Source organism: Panthera leo, chromosome F2, assembly GCF_018350215.1.
Source record: "Panthera leo isolate Ple1 chromosome F2, P.leo_Ple1_pat1.1, whole genome shotgun sequence".
In the NCBI taxonomy this organism is placed as follows: Eukaryota; Metazoa; Chordata; class Mammalia; order Carnivora; family Felidae; genus Panthera; species Panthera leo.
In genome coordinates, this window is record NC_056695.1 from 45,438,892 (window position 1) to 45,457,726 (window position 18,835).

General features: G+C 36.2%; 2 protein-coding genes across 2 annotated transcripts in view; one reads left to right on the plus strand and one right to left on the minus strand.

The window, feature by feature from the left end:
- VPS13B (vacuolar protein sorting 13 homolog B) overlaps positions 1-18,835 on the plus strand; it is a 795,867-nt gene that overhangs the window by 347,411 nt on the left and 429,621 nt on the right.
- LOC122210623 (40S ribosomal protein S29-like) lies at positions 3,983-5,084 on the minus strand. Its single transcript, XM_042923382.1, has one exon. The coding sequence runs from the start codon at positions 4,408-4,410 to the stop codon at positions 4,174-4,176; it is 237 nt and encodes a 78-aa protein (XP_042779316.1). The 5' UTR covers positions 4,411-5,084; the 3' UTR covers positions 3,983-4,173.

Consider the following 18,835-nt stretch of genomic DNA (forward strand, 5'->3'; position numbering starts at 1 on the left):
AGGTTTAGATATGTCTGTTATATAGGAATCTTTTGAAAATGTATATACAAATTATGAGGATTAGTTAAAGGTAGAGAACAAAATTTAGAAATCTGATGAACTTTGTGTATGTAGGTAATATGCCACAATTAATTTAAAGTCAATGAAAGATTGAAGGGCCCGTGCCAATTTCTTCTTGTTATTGAATGTCTAATTTTCCTCCAGTATATTTAGCATTGTGTTATCTGTAGCCTTCTGACATAGGGATGGACCTCAATGTAATCCTAATTTACTAAATATTAACAAACTATGTGTCTTTCTCATTTTTAGATAAAAATAAATATGGGCGCCTGGGTGGCTCAGTCGGTTAAGTGGCCGACTTCGGCTCAGGTCATGATCTCGCGCTCCGTGAGTTCGAGCCCCGCGTCGGGCCCTGTGCTGACAGCTCAGAGCCTGGAGCCTGTTTCAGATTCTGTGTCTCCCTCTCTCTGACCCTCCCCTGTTCATGCTCTGTCTCTCCCTGTCTCAAAAAAATAAATAAATAAATAAATAAATAAATAAATAAATAAATAAATAAATATGAACAGACATTCTCATATTTTTCCCCAGAGCTCAATGGATGGTCTTACAGTTTTGCACACTACATTATTGGAGCTCACTGCTATATTAGGTGGTTGTTACATGTAAGTTTAGGGTTATCTGAAGGAAGTTCCTTATAAGGCTCAGGTGGGAGAGTGCCAAGGAGCCTAGTTAAACTGGGAAAAGTATTGACTAACATAGTTGAAGAAATCTTCTGGAGATGGAGATAAAATCAATAGCATCTCCAAATATGCAAGTTCAGGTAGTGTCATAGAGACAGTGACCAGTGGATGTGATAATGGAAGGAGTGAGAGCCAATTAAGGAAGGCAGGCAGTAAGGTTGGATAGTTCTTGAAGAAGTAAGGTTGTGAAATGGGGAGGTAAGCTCCATGATATGCTTGGGCATTTTGGATGTAGGCTGTGTAATGATATTGTGAGGGCTGGGCAGGTACACCTATTAAGAATTGACTGGTTTTCCTCTGAATAGATAGGTGACTCTTTTAATAGGGAAGAACACATTTTTAAATTAGGATTCTGGTTGCAAGAGACTGAAACTTTTAAAATTTATTTTAAATTTTAAAAAGCAGGAGTATTTTGTTGATTCGCATAACCAAAATGGTAAGAAAAGCAAAGATCTTTCCTTTGGAGTGACTTCAAAACAGAGACTCCATACCATCGGGATTCTGCCTTTTTTTGTTGGTTTAACTTTTTTTTTTTTTTTTTACTGAACATAGGTTTCTTGGCTTAGCAGTGTACGTGGCTGTGGTTCCTGTGGACTCACATACTTAATTCTCTGTGATCAAAGGGAAAGATCTGGTCTAGTATCTGTTGAAAGCCTACCTGAGGAGGATTTTGTTTGGCCTCTCTTAGATCATATGCATACATCTTAATCACTGTGGCCCGGGAGGTTAGGTACTATGATTGGCCCAGTTGCAGCCCAAGTTAGGTCATATATCCTCTTCTGTGTTTAGGAGCATGAGATGTTACACCAGAAGATGGAAGAGTAGCAGAAACATGGCTCCTGGGAATAATTTGTGAGGCAGGCAGGCATTCTAGTTTATGTCCACTAATTTTTCATTTTCCAATTAGTCACAACAGGTTTAAAAGACAAAATGTTGATTATATAACACTTAGACTAAATCACATTCACAGATTTGTGTTTTGATAGGATGAGGTAAATGGTTTATGAAGGTATTGCACATATGAATTAGGAGCCCAGGAGAAAATCTAAACTTGAAAGCTACAGGATGCATAAGACAGATGGCTGCCTACAGCAGGTTTCATGTTTCTTTATCTAGAGTTTATTCATTTGGGGTAAAGGATTTAGGAAGTGTTTTTGATGTTCTACTTCAGACAGTTTATTAATTTTACAACTTTGTTTCATTATAAAGAACTTTTTCTAGTGATTCATTAATTTGAACTATCATAAGATTTCAAAAGTATGTCAGTTAATTTTGAAGTTCTTTGAGAAAACGTTGTGATGTTAATAAGTACATTGAAAGGTTTTTGAATACAGAGTTCTTTGGAAATAAGTTATTTTAGTTTTTACATGAACTGGCAAGAATTCAGCTAAAATTCAACCAAATTGTTTTGTATGCAGTCTTCCTCCCCCCCCCCCCCCTTTTTTAGCAGTCAGAACAAGATTATAGTTTCCAGATGAAATTCTGAATGTCACATGGTGATGACATATATTTTCCTGGTTGGCTCAGCATGAGATGCAATTTTGCATGCCATGTCACGCTGACTTGCAGAATCCAAAAGCCATTATTTCCCAAGGGGCTTTCAAGAGTGATAGTATCGAATGTAGTTTGTATTTTGATGAAAAGTCTCAGGCATTATTGCAGTTTCTATGGCAAGTTGCTTAAAGCTTTATATACTCTCTAAACTCTAGAAATTTAAAAATAGTCTTACTATGTAAAAATCACTTTTTCTTCAAGTTATTTAAATTTATGTTGCCAAATTAAGTTGCCAAAAATAATGATCAGTGTAAGATACGGATCAAGTTAAGAAGGTATGGTGGAAAAACCAGTAGATTAGAGACCAAAAAAATCTAGCTTTTGATCCTATTCCTACTCCCATGTCAAGCTAACCTCATACACCTGGATTTTCTTCATTTAGAATATGGTAATAAGTATACAAACAAAAGCTCACAGATTTAAGTATTATTATAAGACTTAAATAAAGTGGCACCTGGGTGCTCAGTTGGTTAAGTGTCGGACTCTAGATTTCAGCTCAGGTCATGATCTCATGGTTTGTGAGTTTAAGCCCCGCATCAGGCTCTGCCCTGACAGCATGGAGCCTGCTTGGGATTCTCAGTCTCCCTCTCCCTGTCCTTCCCCTGCCTGTGTTCTTTTTCTTCTTCTCTCTTCAAAAATAAATTTAAAAAATAAACATTTTAGAGGAACCTGGGTGGCTCAGTTGGTCAAGTGTTTGACTTTAGCTCAGGTCATGATCTCGCGGTCCATGGGTTCAAGCCCTGCATCGGACTCTGTGCTGACAGCTCAGAGCCTGGAGCCTGCTTCAGATTCTGTCTCCCTCTGTCTCTGCCCCTCCCCCACTCACGCTCTGTCTCTCTCTTTTCTCAAAAATAGATAATAAAACATTTTTAAAAATTTTAAAAATGAACATTTTTTTTTAAAAGGAAGGTATGTGGAAGTTCTAGAAAATGATAAAAACACATTCAGATAGAAAGTAAATTTCACATTTTTTTATGTTTACATTTTAAAAGGAAAGGTATAAACTCTAAGCAAAGTGAAGCTTATTGTTTTATCTAGTTCCTTCCAGGATAATTTTATATTTTCTTTTCTCTGTTTGATATTAATCATCTTAAAGTTGCCTTAAAGGCCAGTATTTCCATTCATGTTTACATAATAACACTTCTTTCACACTGATGATCTATGCTACATTTGTCTTGACTGAATTGCTTTGTTATACCAGTCTCCCCTTCCTCCCTCCCTCCCTCCTTGCCTTCCTTCCTCCCTTCCTTCCTGTCTCACATCCAGTTGTCTACATTTCTGTTTAGGTATCTTACAGGCCACTCAACCACTCAAGCCTAATGTGTCAGATCTGTACAACTATGTACCCCACCCCCACCACCACCATTGACCATGTTATTCAAGGATGAAACTTTGAATTCAGTGGCTTTTTTCCCCTGTCCATTCTGTTCATATGCTGCATCCCAAATCAGAGCCACATAATTTCTTGTACAGAATAATGTAAGGATGTCCTAAATAGTTTCACTTGTGTCATTTCCAAATTATCTCATCATCTGTTCTCAGTTACCCTAATCCATTGTCCAGATGACAGCAAGAATCATCCTATTACAAATCTAAATTGGATGATTTTATTCCCTGCTTAAAACACTTCAGTAACTTCTTATTGCATTTGAGATAAAATCCAAACTCCTTACCATGGCCTACAAAGTTTGACCTGATTTAGCCTCTGTCCTGTTCTTCCATTCATCATTTGTCATTTTTTTTTTCTTACAATGATCCTCTTTCTTCAAACACTCCATGCTTTTTCTTGCCTGGGATCTTTTGCATGTGCTGTTTCCACTGTTCTCATTGCTCCTGCACCCCCCACATACACACTAAAACACTCAAAATGGAAGTATTTTTATTTTATGTACAATGAATAGGCATTACAGTAGGTATCTTGGAGGACCCATTCAAGGTGGCTCACATAATCCAATTTAATGAAGCCCATATTCTTCCCATACTGAAGGAGACCCTGGAGGCACATAGTGACGCAGTATTTCCACATCAGACTTTGCCGGTTTGTGCAGATGGGACAGGAATGACAACCCAGGCCAAATTTCCTTGGATGGCCACAGTAGAGCTCCTGGTGACCCATCTTGCTCTCTCAGATGGAACAAGGCAAAAGTTCATTGCTCTTTTTGTAGCTATGTACTCTTCATACTCCTAGTCTTAGTTTAAATGTTATGCTTTCAGTAAAGAAACCTCTATTCAGTCTTTCTCAAGTAGGTCTGTGCCACTCTGCCAGGATTCCCTACCTTAGCACCTCTTTTCTGCCCTTGTAACACCTACCAGAGTTTTTCATTCTTTGTTTTCTTTCTCTTAGTCTAGAATATGTGTATCAAGAACCATATCTGACTTGTCCACTTTTTAAAAGTTGAGGTATAATTGACATATGTTACATTTATCTCAGGTTTACAGCATAGTGATACGATACACATGTACACTGTGAAATGGTCACAATTGGGCTAGTTAATATCCATCCCTATACATAGTTACCGAAAATATTTTTTCTTGTGATGAAAAATTTTTTAATATTTACTCTCTGAGAGACCATCAAATATGCAATACAGTGTTATTGACTATAGTCACCATGCTGTACATTACATCCCCATGACTTGTTTCTTTTATGCTGGAAGTATGTACCTTTTCACCCCCTTAACCCATTTCAGACACACCCTTCACCCATTTCGTCCACCCCTTTTCTCTGGAAACCACCAGCCTGATCTTTGTATCTATGAGTTTGGTTTTTGTTTTGTTTTGTTTTTAAGTTCCACATAGAAATGAGATCATATGGTATTTGTCTTTCTTTGTCTGACTTATTTCACTGTCCTTGCAACCCATCTCTGTTATTACAAATGGCAAGATTTTCATTTTTTTGTGGCTGAATAATATTTCATTGTATGTTTCCATATATTATATATACACACATGCCTATACATATATAGATACATATATGTGTATATGTGTATTAACCTCATTTTCTTTTTCCATTCATCTATAAGCAGACACTTAGGTTGTTTTTATATCTTGGCTAGTGTAAGTAATACTACAGTGAACATCGAGGTGCATATATCTTTTCTAGTTAGTATTTTCATTTTCTTTAGATGAATACACAAAGGTGGAATTGTTAGATCATATAATAGTTCTGTTTTTAATTTTTGAAGGAACTTTCTATCCTGTTTTTCATAATGGCTTCACGAATTTACATTTCAACCAATAGTGCACAAGAATTCCCGTTTTTCTGCATCCTCACCAGCACTTGTTATATCTTGTCTTTTTGATAATAGCCATTCTCACACGTGTGAAGTAATATATTAGTTTGGTTTTGACTTACATTTCCTTGACAATTAATGATTTTGAGCATCTTTTATGTACCTATGGGCCATCTGTATGCCTTCTTTGGAAAATGTTTATTTAGATCTTCTGCCCAATTTTTAATTAGATTTTTTGTTTGTTTTTGCTATTGAGTTGTATGAGTTCTTTACATATTTTGGATATTAACCCCTTGCTAGATATATGATTTGCAGATAGTTTCTCGTATTCAGTAGTTTGCCTTTTCACTTTGTTGCTGGTTTCCTTTGCTGTGCGGAAGCCTTTTAGTTTGATATAGTCCCACTAGTTTATTTTTGCTTATGTTGCCTTTGCTTTTGGTGTCAGATTCAAAAAATGATTGCCAGGATCAATGTCACAGAGCTTACTGCCTGTGTGTTATGGTTCAGGTGTGACATTTTGTTAAGTCCTTAATCCATTTGAGTTAGTTTTTGTGTCTGGTGTAAGATAGGGCTCCAGTTTCATTCTTTCGTATATGGCTGTCCAGTTTTCCCAGCACCATTTATTGAATAAACTGTTTTTCCCCAAGACTTATTTACTTTCTTCCCAGAATCTAACACCGATTTCTGGCATTGAGCAGGTATTTAGTAAATAACTATATGAATCAATAAAACCTTTTTCTCTCTTTTTATTTTTTATTTAGGGGCTTAAATATCACATTCCTCAAACTTTTTTGCTCCCATTTCTTTAATTGATTTGTATTGATGTCCTATACCTTTTGATGTCTGTTCCCAGATTTCCCAGGGATATTTATCAATTATTCAGGAGAAGTAGCATCTTGTAGTACATTTTAAATTGGTGCACATAATCTTTCAGGATATTCTTGCTGCATCACACATTTAATTATGTTTTATAGTGTTGAATACTGACAAGAATAGTCCATGTGTAACCCAAGATATTGATGTTAGATTTTATCTTTAGTCAGATAGTCAGTAAATAGAATTTTTAGTTCCTACAGTGTTCTTAACTCTGTGTTAAGTACTTTGGGAAATTGAAAGCAGTAGATGACATGGCTCTTGTTCTCATGAACTTTAGGGTCTAACAGGTGTAAAAAAAAAAAAAAAAAAAAAAAAGTCATGTACAATGTGGCCGAATTTATAAAACTGAGGAAAATTTAGGGAAAAGGTGCCATTATTATATACTTTAAGAACTGGAAAAATTTTCATTAGAGAAGTACAACTTGTGGTAGGTCTTAAGTAGATAAGATTTGCGATAATCAAGAGGGGGCAGGTCGCTTGGATGGGAATAACAGGGGGGAAGACATTGATTGGAGTGGAGATTCTTCAGTGGAAATAGTAGAAAATAAAGTTGAACAGATTCAGAGAGGCAAGACCAGCTTATACAAGGCTTCGAAAACCAGATAGAGAACTTTGATTTTTTTTATGTATGGTGCAATTAATTCTTGAATAGTATCCTATGGTTGAGAGCAGTTTGTAGGATGGAGCAGAAGGAGAAAGACCCTTCCAGAAATGTGAGTTACCCTTCTTTATAGAAATGAACATTTTCAGCAGATTGTAGCCACGGAAATGGAGAAAAAAGTACAGAGGTTATTTATGAACCTGAAAATTGACTTTTTTTTCTTTTGCAAGAGGCATGTTTATATTTCTTTCTGGTGACACCAAAATCATTATTAGGATTATGAATGAGTAATAGCTTCTTTTCCATTACTGTACATATGTGATTTAGAACAGGGTAAAGGGTCATTATAAGACAATGATGCTACAATTATTGCACTACCTGTCCATTTAGTAAGTCTGTTACCCACCTATTTCCCTTTTTCAAAATATGCTTTCCAAAAGCACAATCTCAGTCTTATACATCTTTCTTACCCTTAGGTCCTAGTTACAAGTAGGCACTCAACCATGCTTACTGAATTGAAGTCTTACTTTTCCATAGCTCATAAGTTTTGGAAGAGGCCAACATTTTCCTCTTTCTCCTTTTCAAGTGCTTTCCAAGCCACAGCAACAGAATGGAAGAATAGGTCTATAATAAGATTCACAGACTGGTATCGGTCTGCCTTTATTCCTGCTTTGCTAAAATTCTCCAAATCCTTCTGAAATGTCCCACAGACTTGAGGAAATGGGTTGGGAGAAAGGTGGTGGGGATGTGGTTCCTCTTCTACTGTGTTCTCTAACCCAGTATTTCGGCTAGTATTTTTGCTTTCAGGGAAAAGCAAGGAGGTCAGCCAGGCTGGAGCAGAGATCACTGGGAAGAGGGATGGAAGAGGAAGTAAAAAGACAATGGGGAAGAAAAATCCTGTAGGGACTAATAAGTCATTGTAAGGATTTGGACTAGTAAAAGTGAGTAATACAGGATGCCAGAGAAGGATATTGGTTAGGGAAATGATAGAACTCTTTTTGGCTATGTTAATAGTGTCACTTTGGGTGTTGTGTTGAGACTAGACCATAGGGAAGAAAGTATAGCAGCAAGTGGACCTGTTGACCTGTAGCTTATTGGGGTAGTATCTGCCTATAATCATGGTGACTTGGCTGAGTGAAGTATCACTAGAGGAAATAAGGTCAAATTTATGATATATTTTGAGGTGGAGCCAATAGAATTGTGCCAGCTGTCTAGATGTGTGGTGTGTGTGAGAGAGGGGATCAGTTATTTTCACTGAGCAACTGGAAGCGTAGATTTTCTGTTTTCTGAGACTTTAAAGAATATAAAAACAAAGGTGTAGGGACAGAGGAAGACATAAGAGTTTGCTTTGGCCATGTTAAATTTGAAATTCTATTAAACATCTAAATGGAGATGTTGAATGGACAGATAAATAGTCTGGTGTTTAGAGGCTAGATCAAGAGTGTTTCCTGGGAATTGTCACCATGTAGAAGATACTTAAAGTCATGACACTATGTGAGATCATCTAAGAAGAGAGTGTTTGTAGAGAATTGTAATAGCCCAAAGACTGAATCTTTGGACACTGCAACATTTAGAGTTAGGGAAAATGAACTAGCAAGAAAACCAATAAAGCTGGTAGGGAGGTAGGAAGGGAACACAGAGACAGCAGTGTCCAGAAGGATTTAAGAAAGTGTGTCAAGAAGGTGGCAATGGTCAAATGGTTCAGTTTCCTCTAATAGGTCCTATTAGTCAGTGCTGCCCACCGGTTCTAAAAAGCAACCACAAAAATCTCAGTCTCTTGACACAAGAGAATTGATTTCTTATTCAGGAAAAGTACATTGCTGTGGTCACAGTTTAACTCTTCTGCAAGCAGTCACTTGGGCATCTGCCATTTAGTCACACTGCTGATCCTGTGGATGTTCTGCATTCAGCCAGCAGATAAGCAAAGAGAAAGAAATAAGGAAAGCACACTTGCTCTTGATTGCCTCTAAAGCTTAGAGAGGTACTATCTAGCTTTAGGTCATATGTTATCAGTGAGAATCATTCACATAGGCTTGCCTTGCTGCAGACTGAGGAATATAGGGGAGCAGATAGAATGTTTAATGAGGACTCTTGTCTCTGACGCAGAGAGTGACAGTGATCCTGGAGCTAAAATCTTCAAAGAATGTGGGTGAGGGTGTTGACCTCTGGATCATATAGATTATTGCAGTAAGAAGTAGTGATGGGTGTATGGTTGGAAGACATGAAATCCAAAGTGAGGTTATTTTTTTTTTTTTAGGGAGAAGATAAAAAAAAAAATAGTGGCAGTGAGGATCAGGGAAGCCGTTGAGCCTATTCCCAGGCCCAGTTCTTTGCAGGATATGGCAGAGAAAACAGCTAGTTAAGAGGACTTCCCAGAAAGCAGTGTCCTCTGATTTGTTAGAAAAAAAATTGGAGAGTAAGTTCAGAGAAAAGTTTTAGGAAGATAGGGGAGATTTTACTAGTGATCTGAGTTTTAGAGGGCAGAACAGAAGAGATTTCAGTGTTGTCGAATGAGAGATGGCATCACTTAGGGTTACACAGAGCTCTTTGGTGATGAGCCTGGGTCATAAGGGATGTTTAGAGTTTTGGGCTTCTCCTGTTGGCTGATGTAAATGGAGATGAATGGAGATTCAGGACATGAAAGAATTAACCCCAGAATATTAAGGCAGTGTTATGTGGCAAGTATTGGGGGTTGGAGGGATATGGTCTTTTAGGATCACTCAGGTTGGTTGGTTATTGGTTATTCTAATTTTGTAATATATGTGTATGTATTAGGCACAGTTCTCAGTTTTCTTATCAAGTGTGCAAAATATAACTTTATTTTTCTCTAGCAGAGATAGAGAACTTATCTATGATCTTCAGTTATACTGGGCTAAAGAAGTAATAATGTAAAGTCAATTCAGGGTCATTCGGAGTTGTGTCAGAGTTTTATGGGGATAATATTAACGAAAGAATTTGACTCTTGTCTGGGTTCTGGGGCATCCTCCTCTCTCTGGGGCAATATAAGTGGAATGCTTGGAGGTATCTTTAGAAGTAGAAACCTCAGTTAATCAACCAATTTTTCTTTCTTTCTCTTTGAGTATTTAAAACAAATTTGGGGGCACCTGGGTGGCTCAGTCGGTTGAGGAGCTCTTCATTCCAGCTCAGGTCATGATCCCGAGGTCACAGGATCAAGCTTCGTGTCCAGCTCAGTGCTGAGCATGGAGCCTGCTTGAGATTTCCCCTCTCCCTCTCCCTCTCCCTCTCCCTCTCCCTCTCCCTCTCCCTCTCCCTCTCCCTCTCCCTCTCCCTGTCCCTGTCCCTGTCCCTGTCCCTGTCCCTCTCCCTGTCCCTCTCCCTGTCCCTCTCCCTCTCCCTCTCCCTCTCCCTCTCCCTCTCCCTCTCCCTCTCCCTCTCCCTCTCCCTGTCCCTGTCCCTGTCCCTCTCCCTCTCCCTCTCCCTCTCCCTCTCCCTCTCCCTCTCCCTCTCCCTCTCCCTCTCCCTCTCCCTCTCCCTCTCCCTTCTGTTCCTCTCCTCCACTCACATGCATGCGCTCTTCTCTCTCAAATTTAAAAAAAGTTTGAAGAAATGAAACTTAAATGATACTTTCAGCAAATACGTAAAATAATATACTTAGTGGATACTTAAAAATGATTGCAATTATATGTCCCAACTTACATCATTAGACAAAAGAATAATGAAATTTTTAGGCCTGGAGTTTTCCTTTGGAGTGCAGGACTCTCAAATTAGTCAAAGATCAGAACTTCTTTTTCCTGCTGTCCACTTAAAAGCAAAAGGATCAAATGCAGGTCACATAAACACAGTTCATGAATTTATTTTGGTTAATATCCAGAGTATGGTATGGGGTCATAATAGATCAATTTCTAACTACTGTAGCAACAATCAAATAAAATGAGCAACACTGAGGGTAAGCAAAACAACTAATTGGTCTTCTCTTTTCACTCTCTCTCCCAATGATATAGCTGTATATTACAATGATAAATATTCTCTGTGAATATCAGAATTTTCACTTCTAAAACCCAAATTTTATTACATTTCCTTCCATAGAAGTTTTCACCATCTTCTTAATACCTTCAGGATAAATTTCATGTTTCTCAGCATGATAGTTAAGGCAGTTCACAATTAGGGCTTAAACTTAACCTTTCCAGCCCTGTCTCCAGTTTATCAGTTTCATTTGCTGTGCAGTATACTTCACACTAAACTCTTCACTGTGTACTTTGTGCCTCTGTGCCTCTGTTCATGTTCTGCCTACAACTCCTTCTTTCTTAAGAATTTGTCCTGAACCCAAACTATGTTACCTCCCCTGTGAAGACTTTGCCAGTGCTTGATTGAATTAGACAGTCTGTAATTTGCAGAATATTTTAAAGCATAGCATTCATCATGCTCTTTGACAGTTGTATGTAATTAGATTAATATCTCCTATCTAGATTGTAAGCACTTGGAGGATAAGGATTGTGTCATATTTTTCAGCCCTTACTGCAGTATCCTGGAATATAGTAAATGGATGTTTAATAACATTTTTGCTTATGATGAATGAGATTCCTTTCTGCCTTCCTTCCACACCTTCCCCCCCCCCCTTTTTTCTCCTTTTGCTTTTTACAACATAAATGTGAACACTCAAATTCTAGTAGTGATCTGATTAACCAAAGTTTTCTCATTTATTTTTCTATAATTCCCTGGTGAGCTTCTTAGTTTCCCTCTGAACTCTTACAACTATAAAGATCAGTGTTCAGGTTAAGACTACTGCAGAAGGAGAAGCATTGTGAAGGTATTCATGAAGGACAAATACTAAGTAACAACACCAATTTTATAGAACTACAGGAAAACCAGCCTCATTATTTTAGAGTTGCACTTTGAATAATTTAATCATCATTGAAACTTAGTTCTGAGTATAAAACATGTAAAAAAAACCCAACACTAGCCTTGTCAAAAGCTGTAGCAATAAATAGGGGACTGTCTCTTCCAACTTAAAAATTCTTCATGCTCCTCTAAGGTCTCACGATGTTAACTCCAAAAGCTTCATTTCCTCATTTTCTACCCTGTGCTGTTGTTTCTGGTGGTGATAGTGTTGGTTGTATTGTGGGTACACACACATGAAGAGTCATGGAAGTTTAAACTTCTTGTTGTTACTTATTTTATTTTGCAATTAAGGACAGGGTGAAAGAATGTTAATAGTCTTGATGGATCAGTGTAGTAATCAGTATATAACTTGAAGGGCAGATTCTAGAGACATTTGTATCTTTAATACTTAGGACATGATGGTGTTTCTGAGTGCTTTTTCTCTCCTCCCCTCCTCTTCCCTCCCCTTTCTTTCCTTGCCCTTGATTTTTTTTTCTTCTTTCTTTACAGATAGCAGAATGCCTGTCTCACACCCTGGTTTTCCTGTGAGATATAGGCAGCCTTTAATGCTTCTCTCTTGAGAGTTATAGATAAGAACTGAAACCTAAATAGCTGGAGGTATTCTAAGATCGCATATCTTGAATGGTGGAAGGAAAGGTGGCTCCTAGGTTTCCTGATTGCAGTTTTATGCTTTGAGGAAGCTTGTATGTAAATATATTTATCCGATTAGTGTCTGCAATTCCACGACTGAGGAGTTTTTTGTTTTGTTTTTTAAAAAAAATCTTAAAGCCTACCACATGTATGTATAAACTCCTTGAGAACTGAGACCATGTCTATTTTAATCACTATGGTATTTCCAGTTTCCAACTTAGTCCCTAATACATAGCAGGTGCTCCTTAAGCACTGTTGAATGACGTTTTAGCATATTGAAATTATGGGATATGTTTTCCTTCCTTCCTTTTCCTTTTCCTTTTTCCTTTTCCTTTTCCTTTCCCTTTCCCTTTCCTTTCCTTATTTTTAAGTTAGTTGCACTTTCTGATTTTTTATCAAATATCAACATATATTCTGTAATAAAAGTATCTCCAAAAGTAGACCATTTATCAGCAAGAGAACACCTTAAGCATGTGAAAAGCTAACACAATCTTTTATCCTAGTCTTTTATGATGTCTTTGTGAACAAGATAATGAAATGTGATACTACATGTCATTGTTGTATCAGCGTCTGGTTTCTCTTCTGAAGCATTTACCCTCTTTCTCTTTCAAATCTCTCCACAGAAACCTAAAAAGTATGCCATTCTAGATAGCCTGTGTTCTCCATTTGGCCTTTAGCTTTCTGAACTTGTAATGAAGAAAAGTGTATCCCTCAAGCTTGCAACTCTCCCCTTTTTTATTAGGAAGTTCTTTTTGGTAGTCATCTTCTTGTTTTGCTTAAGATTCTTTATGTTGCCTCTCCAGGATGATCTACAACCTGAGTTTGCAAGGCGTATTTTCAGGAGGTTTTTTATTTTTATCTTAAGTTTCCTTTTAGGTAATTCAACTCTGCTTAAGGCTGCTACCCCTTGGCATAATAATGTCTTGGCTATGAGTACATGTCTGAACAGCGTGGTTTCTTTTGAACATAAAGGAGAAATAAAAATTGGCACACTTTGCATCTTGGTGATTATGTAAAATCTGAAATAAAAAAATAAAATTTGAAATAAACATGAAGCCGTAAATCATAAATATATACCTCACACAAAGTTACATTTTTTTAATAAAAGTGTTTAATAATATGCTATTAGGGAAAGATTTTAAGAAAGTACACATAGGATGTTTTATCTTTCAAAAAAGATATTATAATGTATATCATTGGTGAATCATTATGTTATACACCTGAAACTAATATTGTATGTCAACTACAATTAAAATTATATCAATTCATTGAATCATCCAATATTTACTGAGCAAGTCACTATACTACTGTAGGGTGCTACATTAAACAGAAGAAACATGGATTGCCTTTTCAGAGAAATGAGTATGTCTTGGCTTCAGTGTTATAATGAATCAAGTGCCTAAACATACAAATTGATGGTTAAATGTCTCAAGTTTAAAGGAAAAAATGCTATAGGAAGTTTTTGTTGTTGTTACTCTCCTATTAGAAATCATTCTCTCCGATTGACCAGGTACTAAACTTGACCTACTTTTTTTTGGTAGCACCTTGTTAAGGGTTTTACACAGGTGATGATAAAATCCCAAAACAAGGCTTAATTCTGAGAAACACTTACTATGAAAAATGAATTATATTGTTCTGGCTGAACAGTATTTGACTATTTAATATCATGAAATAACCTTTCTATTGTGAGAATCTTGAACTGAATATTGTAAGCCATTTGGTATCAAATGCAATATTTGGTGCCATTAGTTTATATATACTATAGAGTGCTTAGAGTTACATTTAACCATTGACATCATTACTCAAATCCTCAAAATAAGAACAGAGGGTTTTGACATACTGACTTTGAGTAATTGTTACCAGATTCCAGTTCAACCTCAAGAAGGAAAAGGAATGTTCTGATGTAAATCATTGATTGAGAGGTAGAAGCAAAAAATAGGATCATTTAACTATTAGGCCTGCAATTTCTAGCTTTTTCAGCCAGTTTATCTAATTGGTGTTAGATTAATATGGACATAAGATTATTTCTTATTGGAAGAGTAGGATGATTGGTGGGCAGAGTTCAGAAGATATCTTCAAAGTTCAAGCATTAACTGCTACCATTTATTACTATACCATATCATAAGGCTTTACTGCTCCTTTTGGAAAGATAAATATTTAGATGTTTAATACAATACCATTGAGAATTAAATATGTTATACAGAGTTGTGTCAGAATTCTGAGAGATTATAGAGGAAGGACCAAGTCTAATTTGGGGAAATCACTGACCATTTCTCAGAGGAAATGGTATTTAAGGTAGAACTAAAACAACAGCCTGATTGTGATAGAAGAGGTGGGAACTTGTGTTTTATATCTGGTAACTTTCAAGTTCTTTTGTACACTTTACAATTTTTTTTATCATCATTTTCCTATATTTATAGTAGTTTCATGAACTGTTTTCATATACACTAAAACATTTAACATGAATAGTATTGTTGCCATTCGATAATAGTATTTTCAATTTCTGACACTTAGATTAACTTGCTTTCCTTAAGTATTATGGTAAGTGACACAACTGAAACACATAAGTTGACTCCAAGTGTATTACTTTTTCTTTTTTTCTTTTTTTTGTATACACACACACCACATCTTTACCCATTCATTTACTGATGGACACTTGGGCTGCTTACATAATTTGGCTATTGTAAATATTGCTTCATTAAACAGGCGGGCATACATATATCTTTTCAAATTAGTATTTTCATATTCTTTGGGTAAATACCCAGTAGTATAATTACCGGATCATAGGGGAGTTCCATTTTTAAATTTTTGAGGAAGCTTCCTACTGTTTTCTACAGTGCCTGCGCCAGTTTGCATTCATATCAGTGGTGCACTAGGGTTCCTTTTTCTCCACATCCTTGCCAACACTTCTTGTTTCTTGTGTTTTTGATCTTCACCATTCTGACAGGTGTGAGGTGATAATCTCATTATAGTTTTGATTTGTATTTCCCTAATAATGAATAACATGGAGCATCTTTGCATAGGTCTGTTGGTCATCTGGGTGTTTTCTTTGGAGAAATGTCTGTTCCTGTCTTCTTCCCACTTAAAGTGGATGATTTGTTTCTTTGGGTATTGAGTTGGATAAGTTCTTTATGTATTTTATTTTCATGATTTTTTTTAAAGTTTACTTATTTTTGAGAGAGAGACAGAGCACGAGAGTAGAGAGAGAGGGAGACACAGAATCCGAAGCAGGCTCCAGGCTCTGAGCTGTCAGCACAGAGCCTGATGCAGGGCTTGAACCCATGAACCCTGAGATCATGACCTGAGCCAAAGTCGGACACTTAACCGACTAAGCCACTCAGGTGCCCCAGTTCTTTATGTATTTTAGATATTAACCCTTTTATTGAATATGTCATTTGCAAATATCTTCTCCCACTCAGTAGGGTGCCTTTTGGTTTTGTTGATTGATTCCTCTTTTGTGTAGAAGCTTTTTATATTTAGTTCCAGTAATTTATTTTTGCTTTTGTGTCCCTTACCTCAAGAGACCTATCTAGAAAAATGTTGTTATGGCTTATGTCAGAGAAATTACTGCCTATGCTTTCTTGTAGGATTTTTATGGTCTCCAGTCTCACATTTAGGTCTTTCATCCATTTTGAATTTATTTTTGTGTATGGTGTAAGAAAGTGGACCAGTTTTATTCTTCTGCATGTTGCTGTCCAGTTTTCCCAGCATCATTTGTTGAGGAGACTGTCTTTTTCCCATTGGATATTCTTTCCTGCTTTGTTAAACATTAATTGACCATGTAATTGTGGGTTTATTCCGGATTTTCTATTCTTTCTTTTGATCTCTTTGTATGTTTTTGTATCAGTACCATACTGTTTTGATTACTACCGCTTTATAGTATAACTTGAAATCTGAAATTGTGATACGTCTGGCTTTATTATTATTCTTCAAGATTGCTTTGGCTCTTTGGAGTCTTTTTTGGTTCCATACAAATTTTAGGATTATTTGTTCTAGTTCTGTGAAAAATGCTATTGGTATTTTGATAGGGGTTGCATTAAATCCGTGGATTGTTTTTGGTAGTATGTACAAATAACAATATAGCAAATAACAATATTTGTTCTCCTAGTCCATGAGTGTGGAAAGTCTTTGTCATCTTCAATTTCTTTCATCAGTGTTTTACAGTTTTCAGAATGTAGGTCTTTGACCTCCTTGGTTAAGTTTGTTTCTAAGTGTGTTATTATTTTTGGTGCAGTGATAAATGGGATTGTTTTCTTAATTTCACTTTCTGCTGCTTCATTGTTAGTGTATAGAAATGCAGTAGATTCCTGCACATTGATTTTGTATCCTGTGGCTTTATTGAATTCATTGATCAGTTTTAGTAGTTTTTTGGTGGGAGTCTCCTTACCAATTTGGATGCCTTTTATTCCTTTTTGTTGTCTCATTGCTGTGACTAGGACTTACAGTACTGTTTTGAATAAGAGTGGTGAGAATGGACCTCCTTGTCTTGGTCTTGACCTTAGGGGAAAAGCTCTCAGTATTTCACCATTGTGTATGATGTTAGCTGTTTTTATATATGTGCTGTATTAGGTTGAGGTATGTTGCTTTTAAGCCTAATTTGTTGAGGGTTTTTATCATGAATGGATGTTGTACTTTGTCAGATGCTTTTTCTGCATTTGTTGAAATAATAATACAGTTTTATTTTTGGCTTATTGATGTGATACATTACGTTGATTGATTTGCAATTATTGTACCATCCTTGCTTCCTGGGAATAAATCTCACTTGATCAGTGTGTTATTTTTTTTTTTAATGTATTGTTAGAGTCAGTTTTGCTAGCATTTTGTTGAGGATTTTTGCATATATGTTCATCAGAGATATTGGCCTGTAGGGCTTTCTTTTTTCTAGTTTCAAAGAATGAAGTGGGAAGTTTTCTTTCCTCTTCTGTTTTCTGGAATAGTTTGAGACGAATAGGTATTAACTCTTTTTTTAAGTGTTTGGTAGAATTCATCTGTGAAGCCATCTGGTCTTGGACTTTTGTTTATTGGGAGTATTTTGATTATGGATTCAATTTCATTGCTGATAATTGGTCTGTTCATATTTTCTATTTCTTCCTGATTCAGTTTTGAGAAATGTATGTTTCTAGGAATTGATCTATTCTAGGTTGTCCAATTTGTTGGCATATAATTTTTCACAATATTCTTTTACAGTTCTTCGTGTTACTCTGTTGGTATTTTTCCTATTTTCTAATTTTGTTTATTGGAGTCTCTCTCTCTCTCTCTTCATTTTGAAAGTCTGGCTAACAGTTTATTAATTTTGATCTTTTCAAAGGACAGTTGTTGGTTTCATTGATCTGATTTTTTAAAAATTTTTATTTCATTTATTTCTGTTCAAACTGTGTTATTTCCTTCCTTCTGGTGTTGGGTTTTGTTTCTCTTTTTGTGGTGCCCTTAGGTGTAAAGTTAGGCAGTTTGAGAGTTTTTCTTGTTTTCTTGAGGTAAATTTATATTGCTATAATCTTCCTTCGTAGAATAGCTTTTGCTGCCTCTCAAAGATTTTGGACTGTGTTTTTGTTTTCCTTTGTCTCCGTGTATTTTTTTATTTCCTCTTTGATTTCTTGGCCATTTCACTGTTTAGTAACATGTTATTTAATCTCTATGTATTTGTGCTCGTTCCAGATTTTTTCTTATCTTGGTTTCTAGTTTCATATAGTTGTAGACAGAAAAGATGCATGGTATGACTGCAGTGTTTTTGAATTTGTTGAGACTTGTTTTCTGGCCTCATATATGATTTATTTTAGAGAATGTTCCATTTCCACTTGAAAAGAATGTGTATTCTGCTGTTTTAGTGTGGAAATTTGTGAATATATTTGTTAAATTTATCTGATTCAGTGTGTCATTCAGAGCTACCTTTTTCTTGTAGATTTTGTTTGGATGACCTGTCCATTAATGTAAGTGGGGTGTTAAAGTCCCCTACTATTATTATTTTACCATGGATTATTTCCATTAAGTTTGTTATTAACTGCTTTATATATTGGTATGTTAGGTGCATAAATATTTAATACTGTATGTTCTTCTTGGTATGTTCCTTTATGATTATATAGCGTGCTTTGTCTCTCGTTACAGTCTTTGTTTTAAAGTCTGTTTTGTCCTATATAAATATTGCTACCCTGGCTTTCTTTTCATATCCATTTGCATGCTAAATGCTTTTCATTCCCTTCACTTTCAGTCTGAATGTTGCTTTAGGTCTGAAATTAGTCTCTTGTAGGCAGTGTGTAGATAGGTCTTTTTTTTTTTTTTTTTTTTTTTTTTTTTTTTTTTTTTTTTTTTTATCTATTCCTGCACTCTGTCTTTTGAGGGAGCAG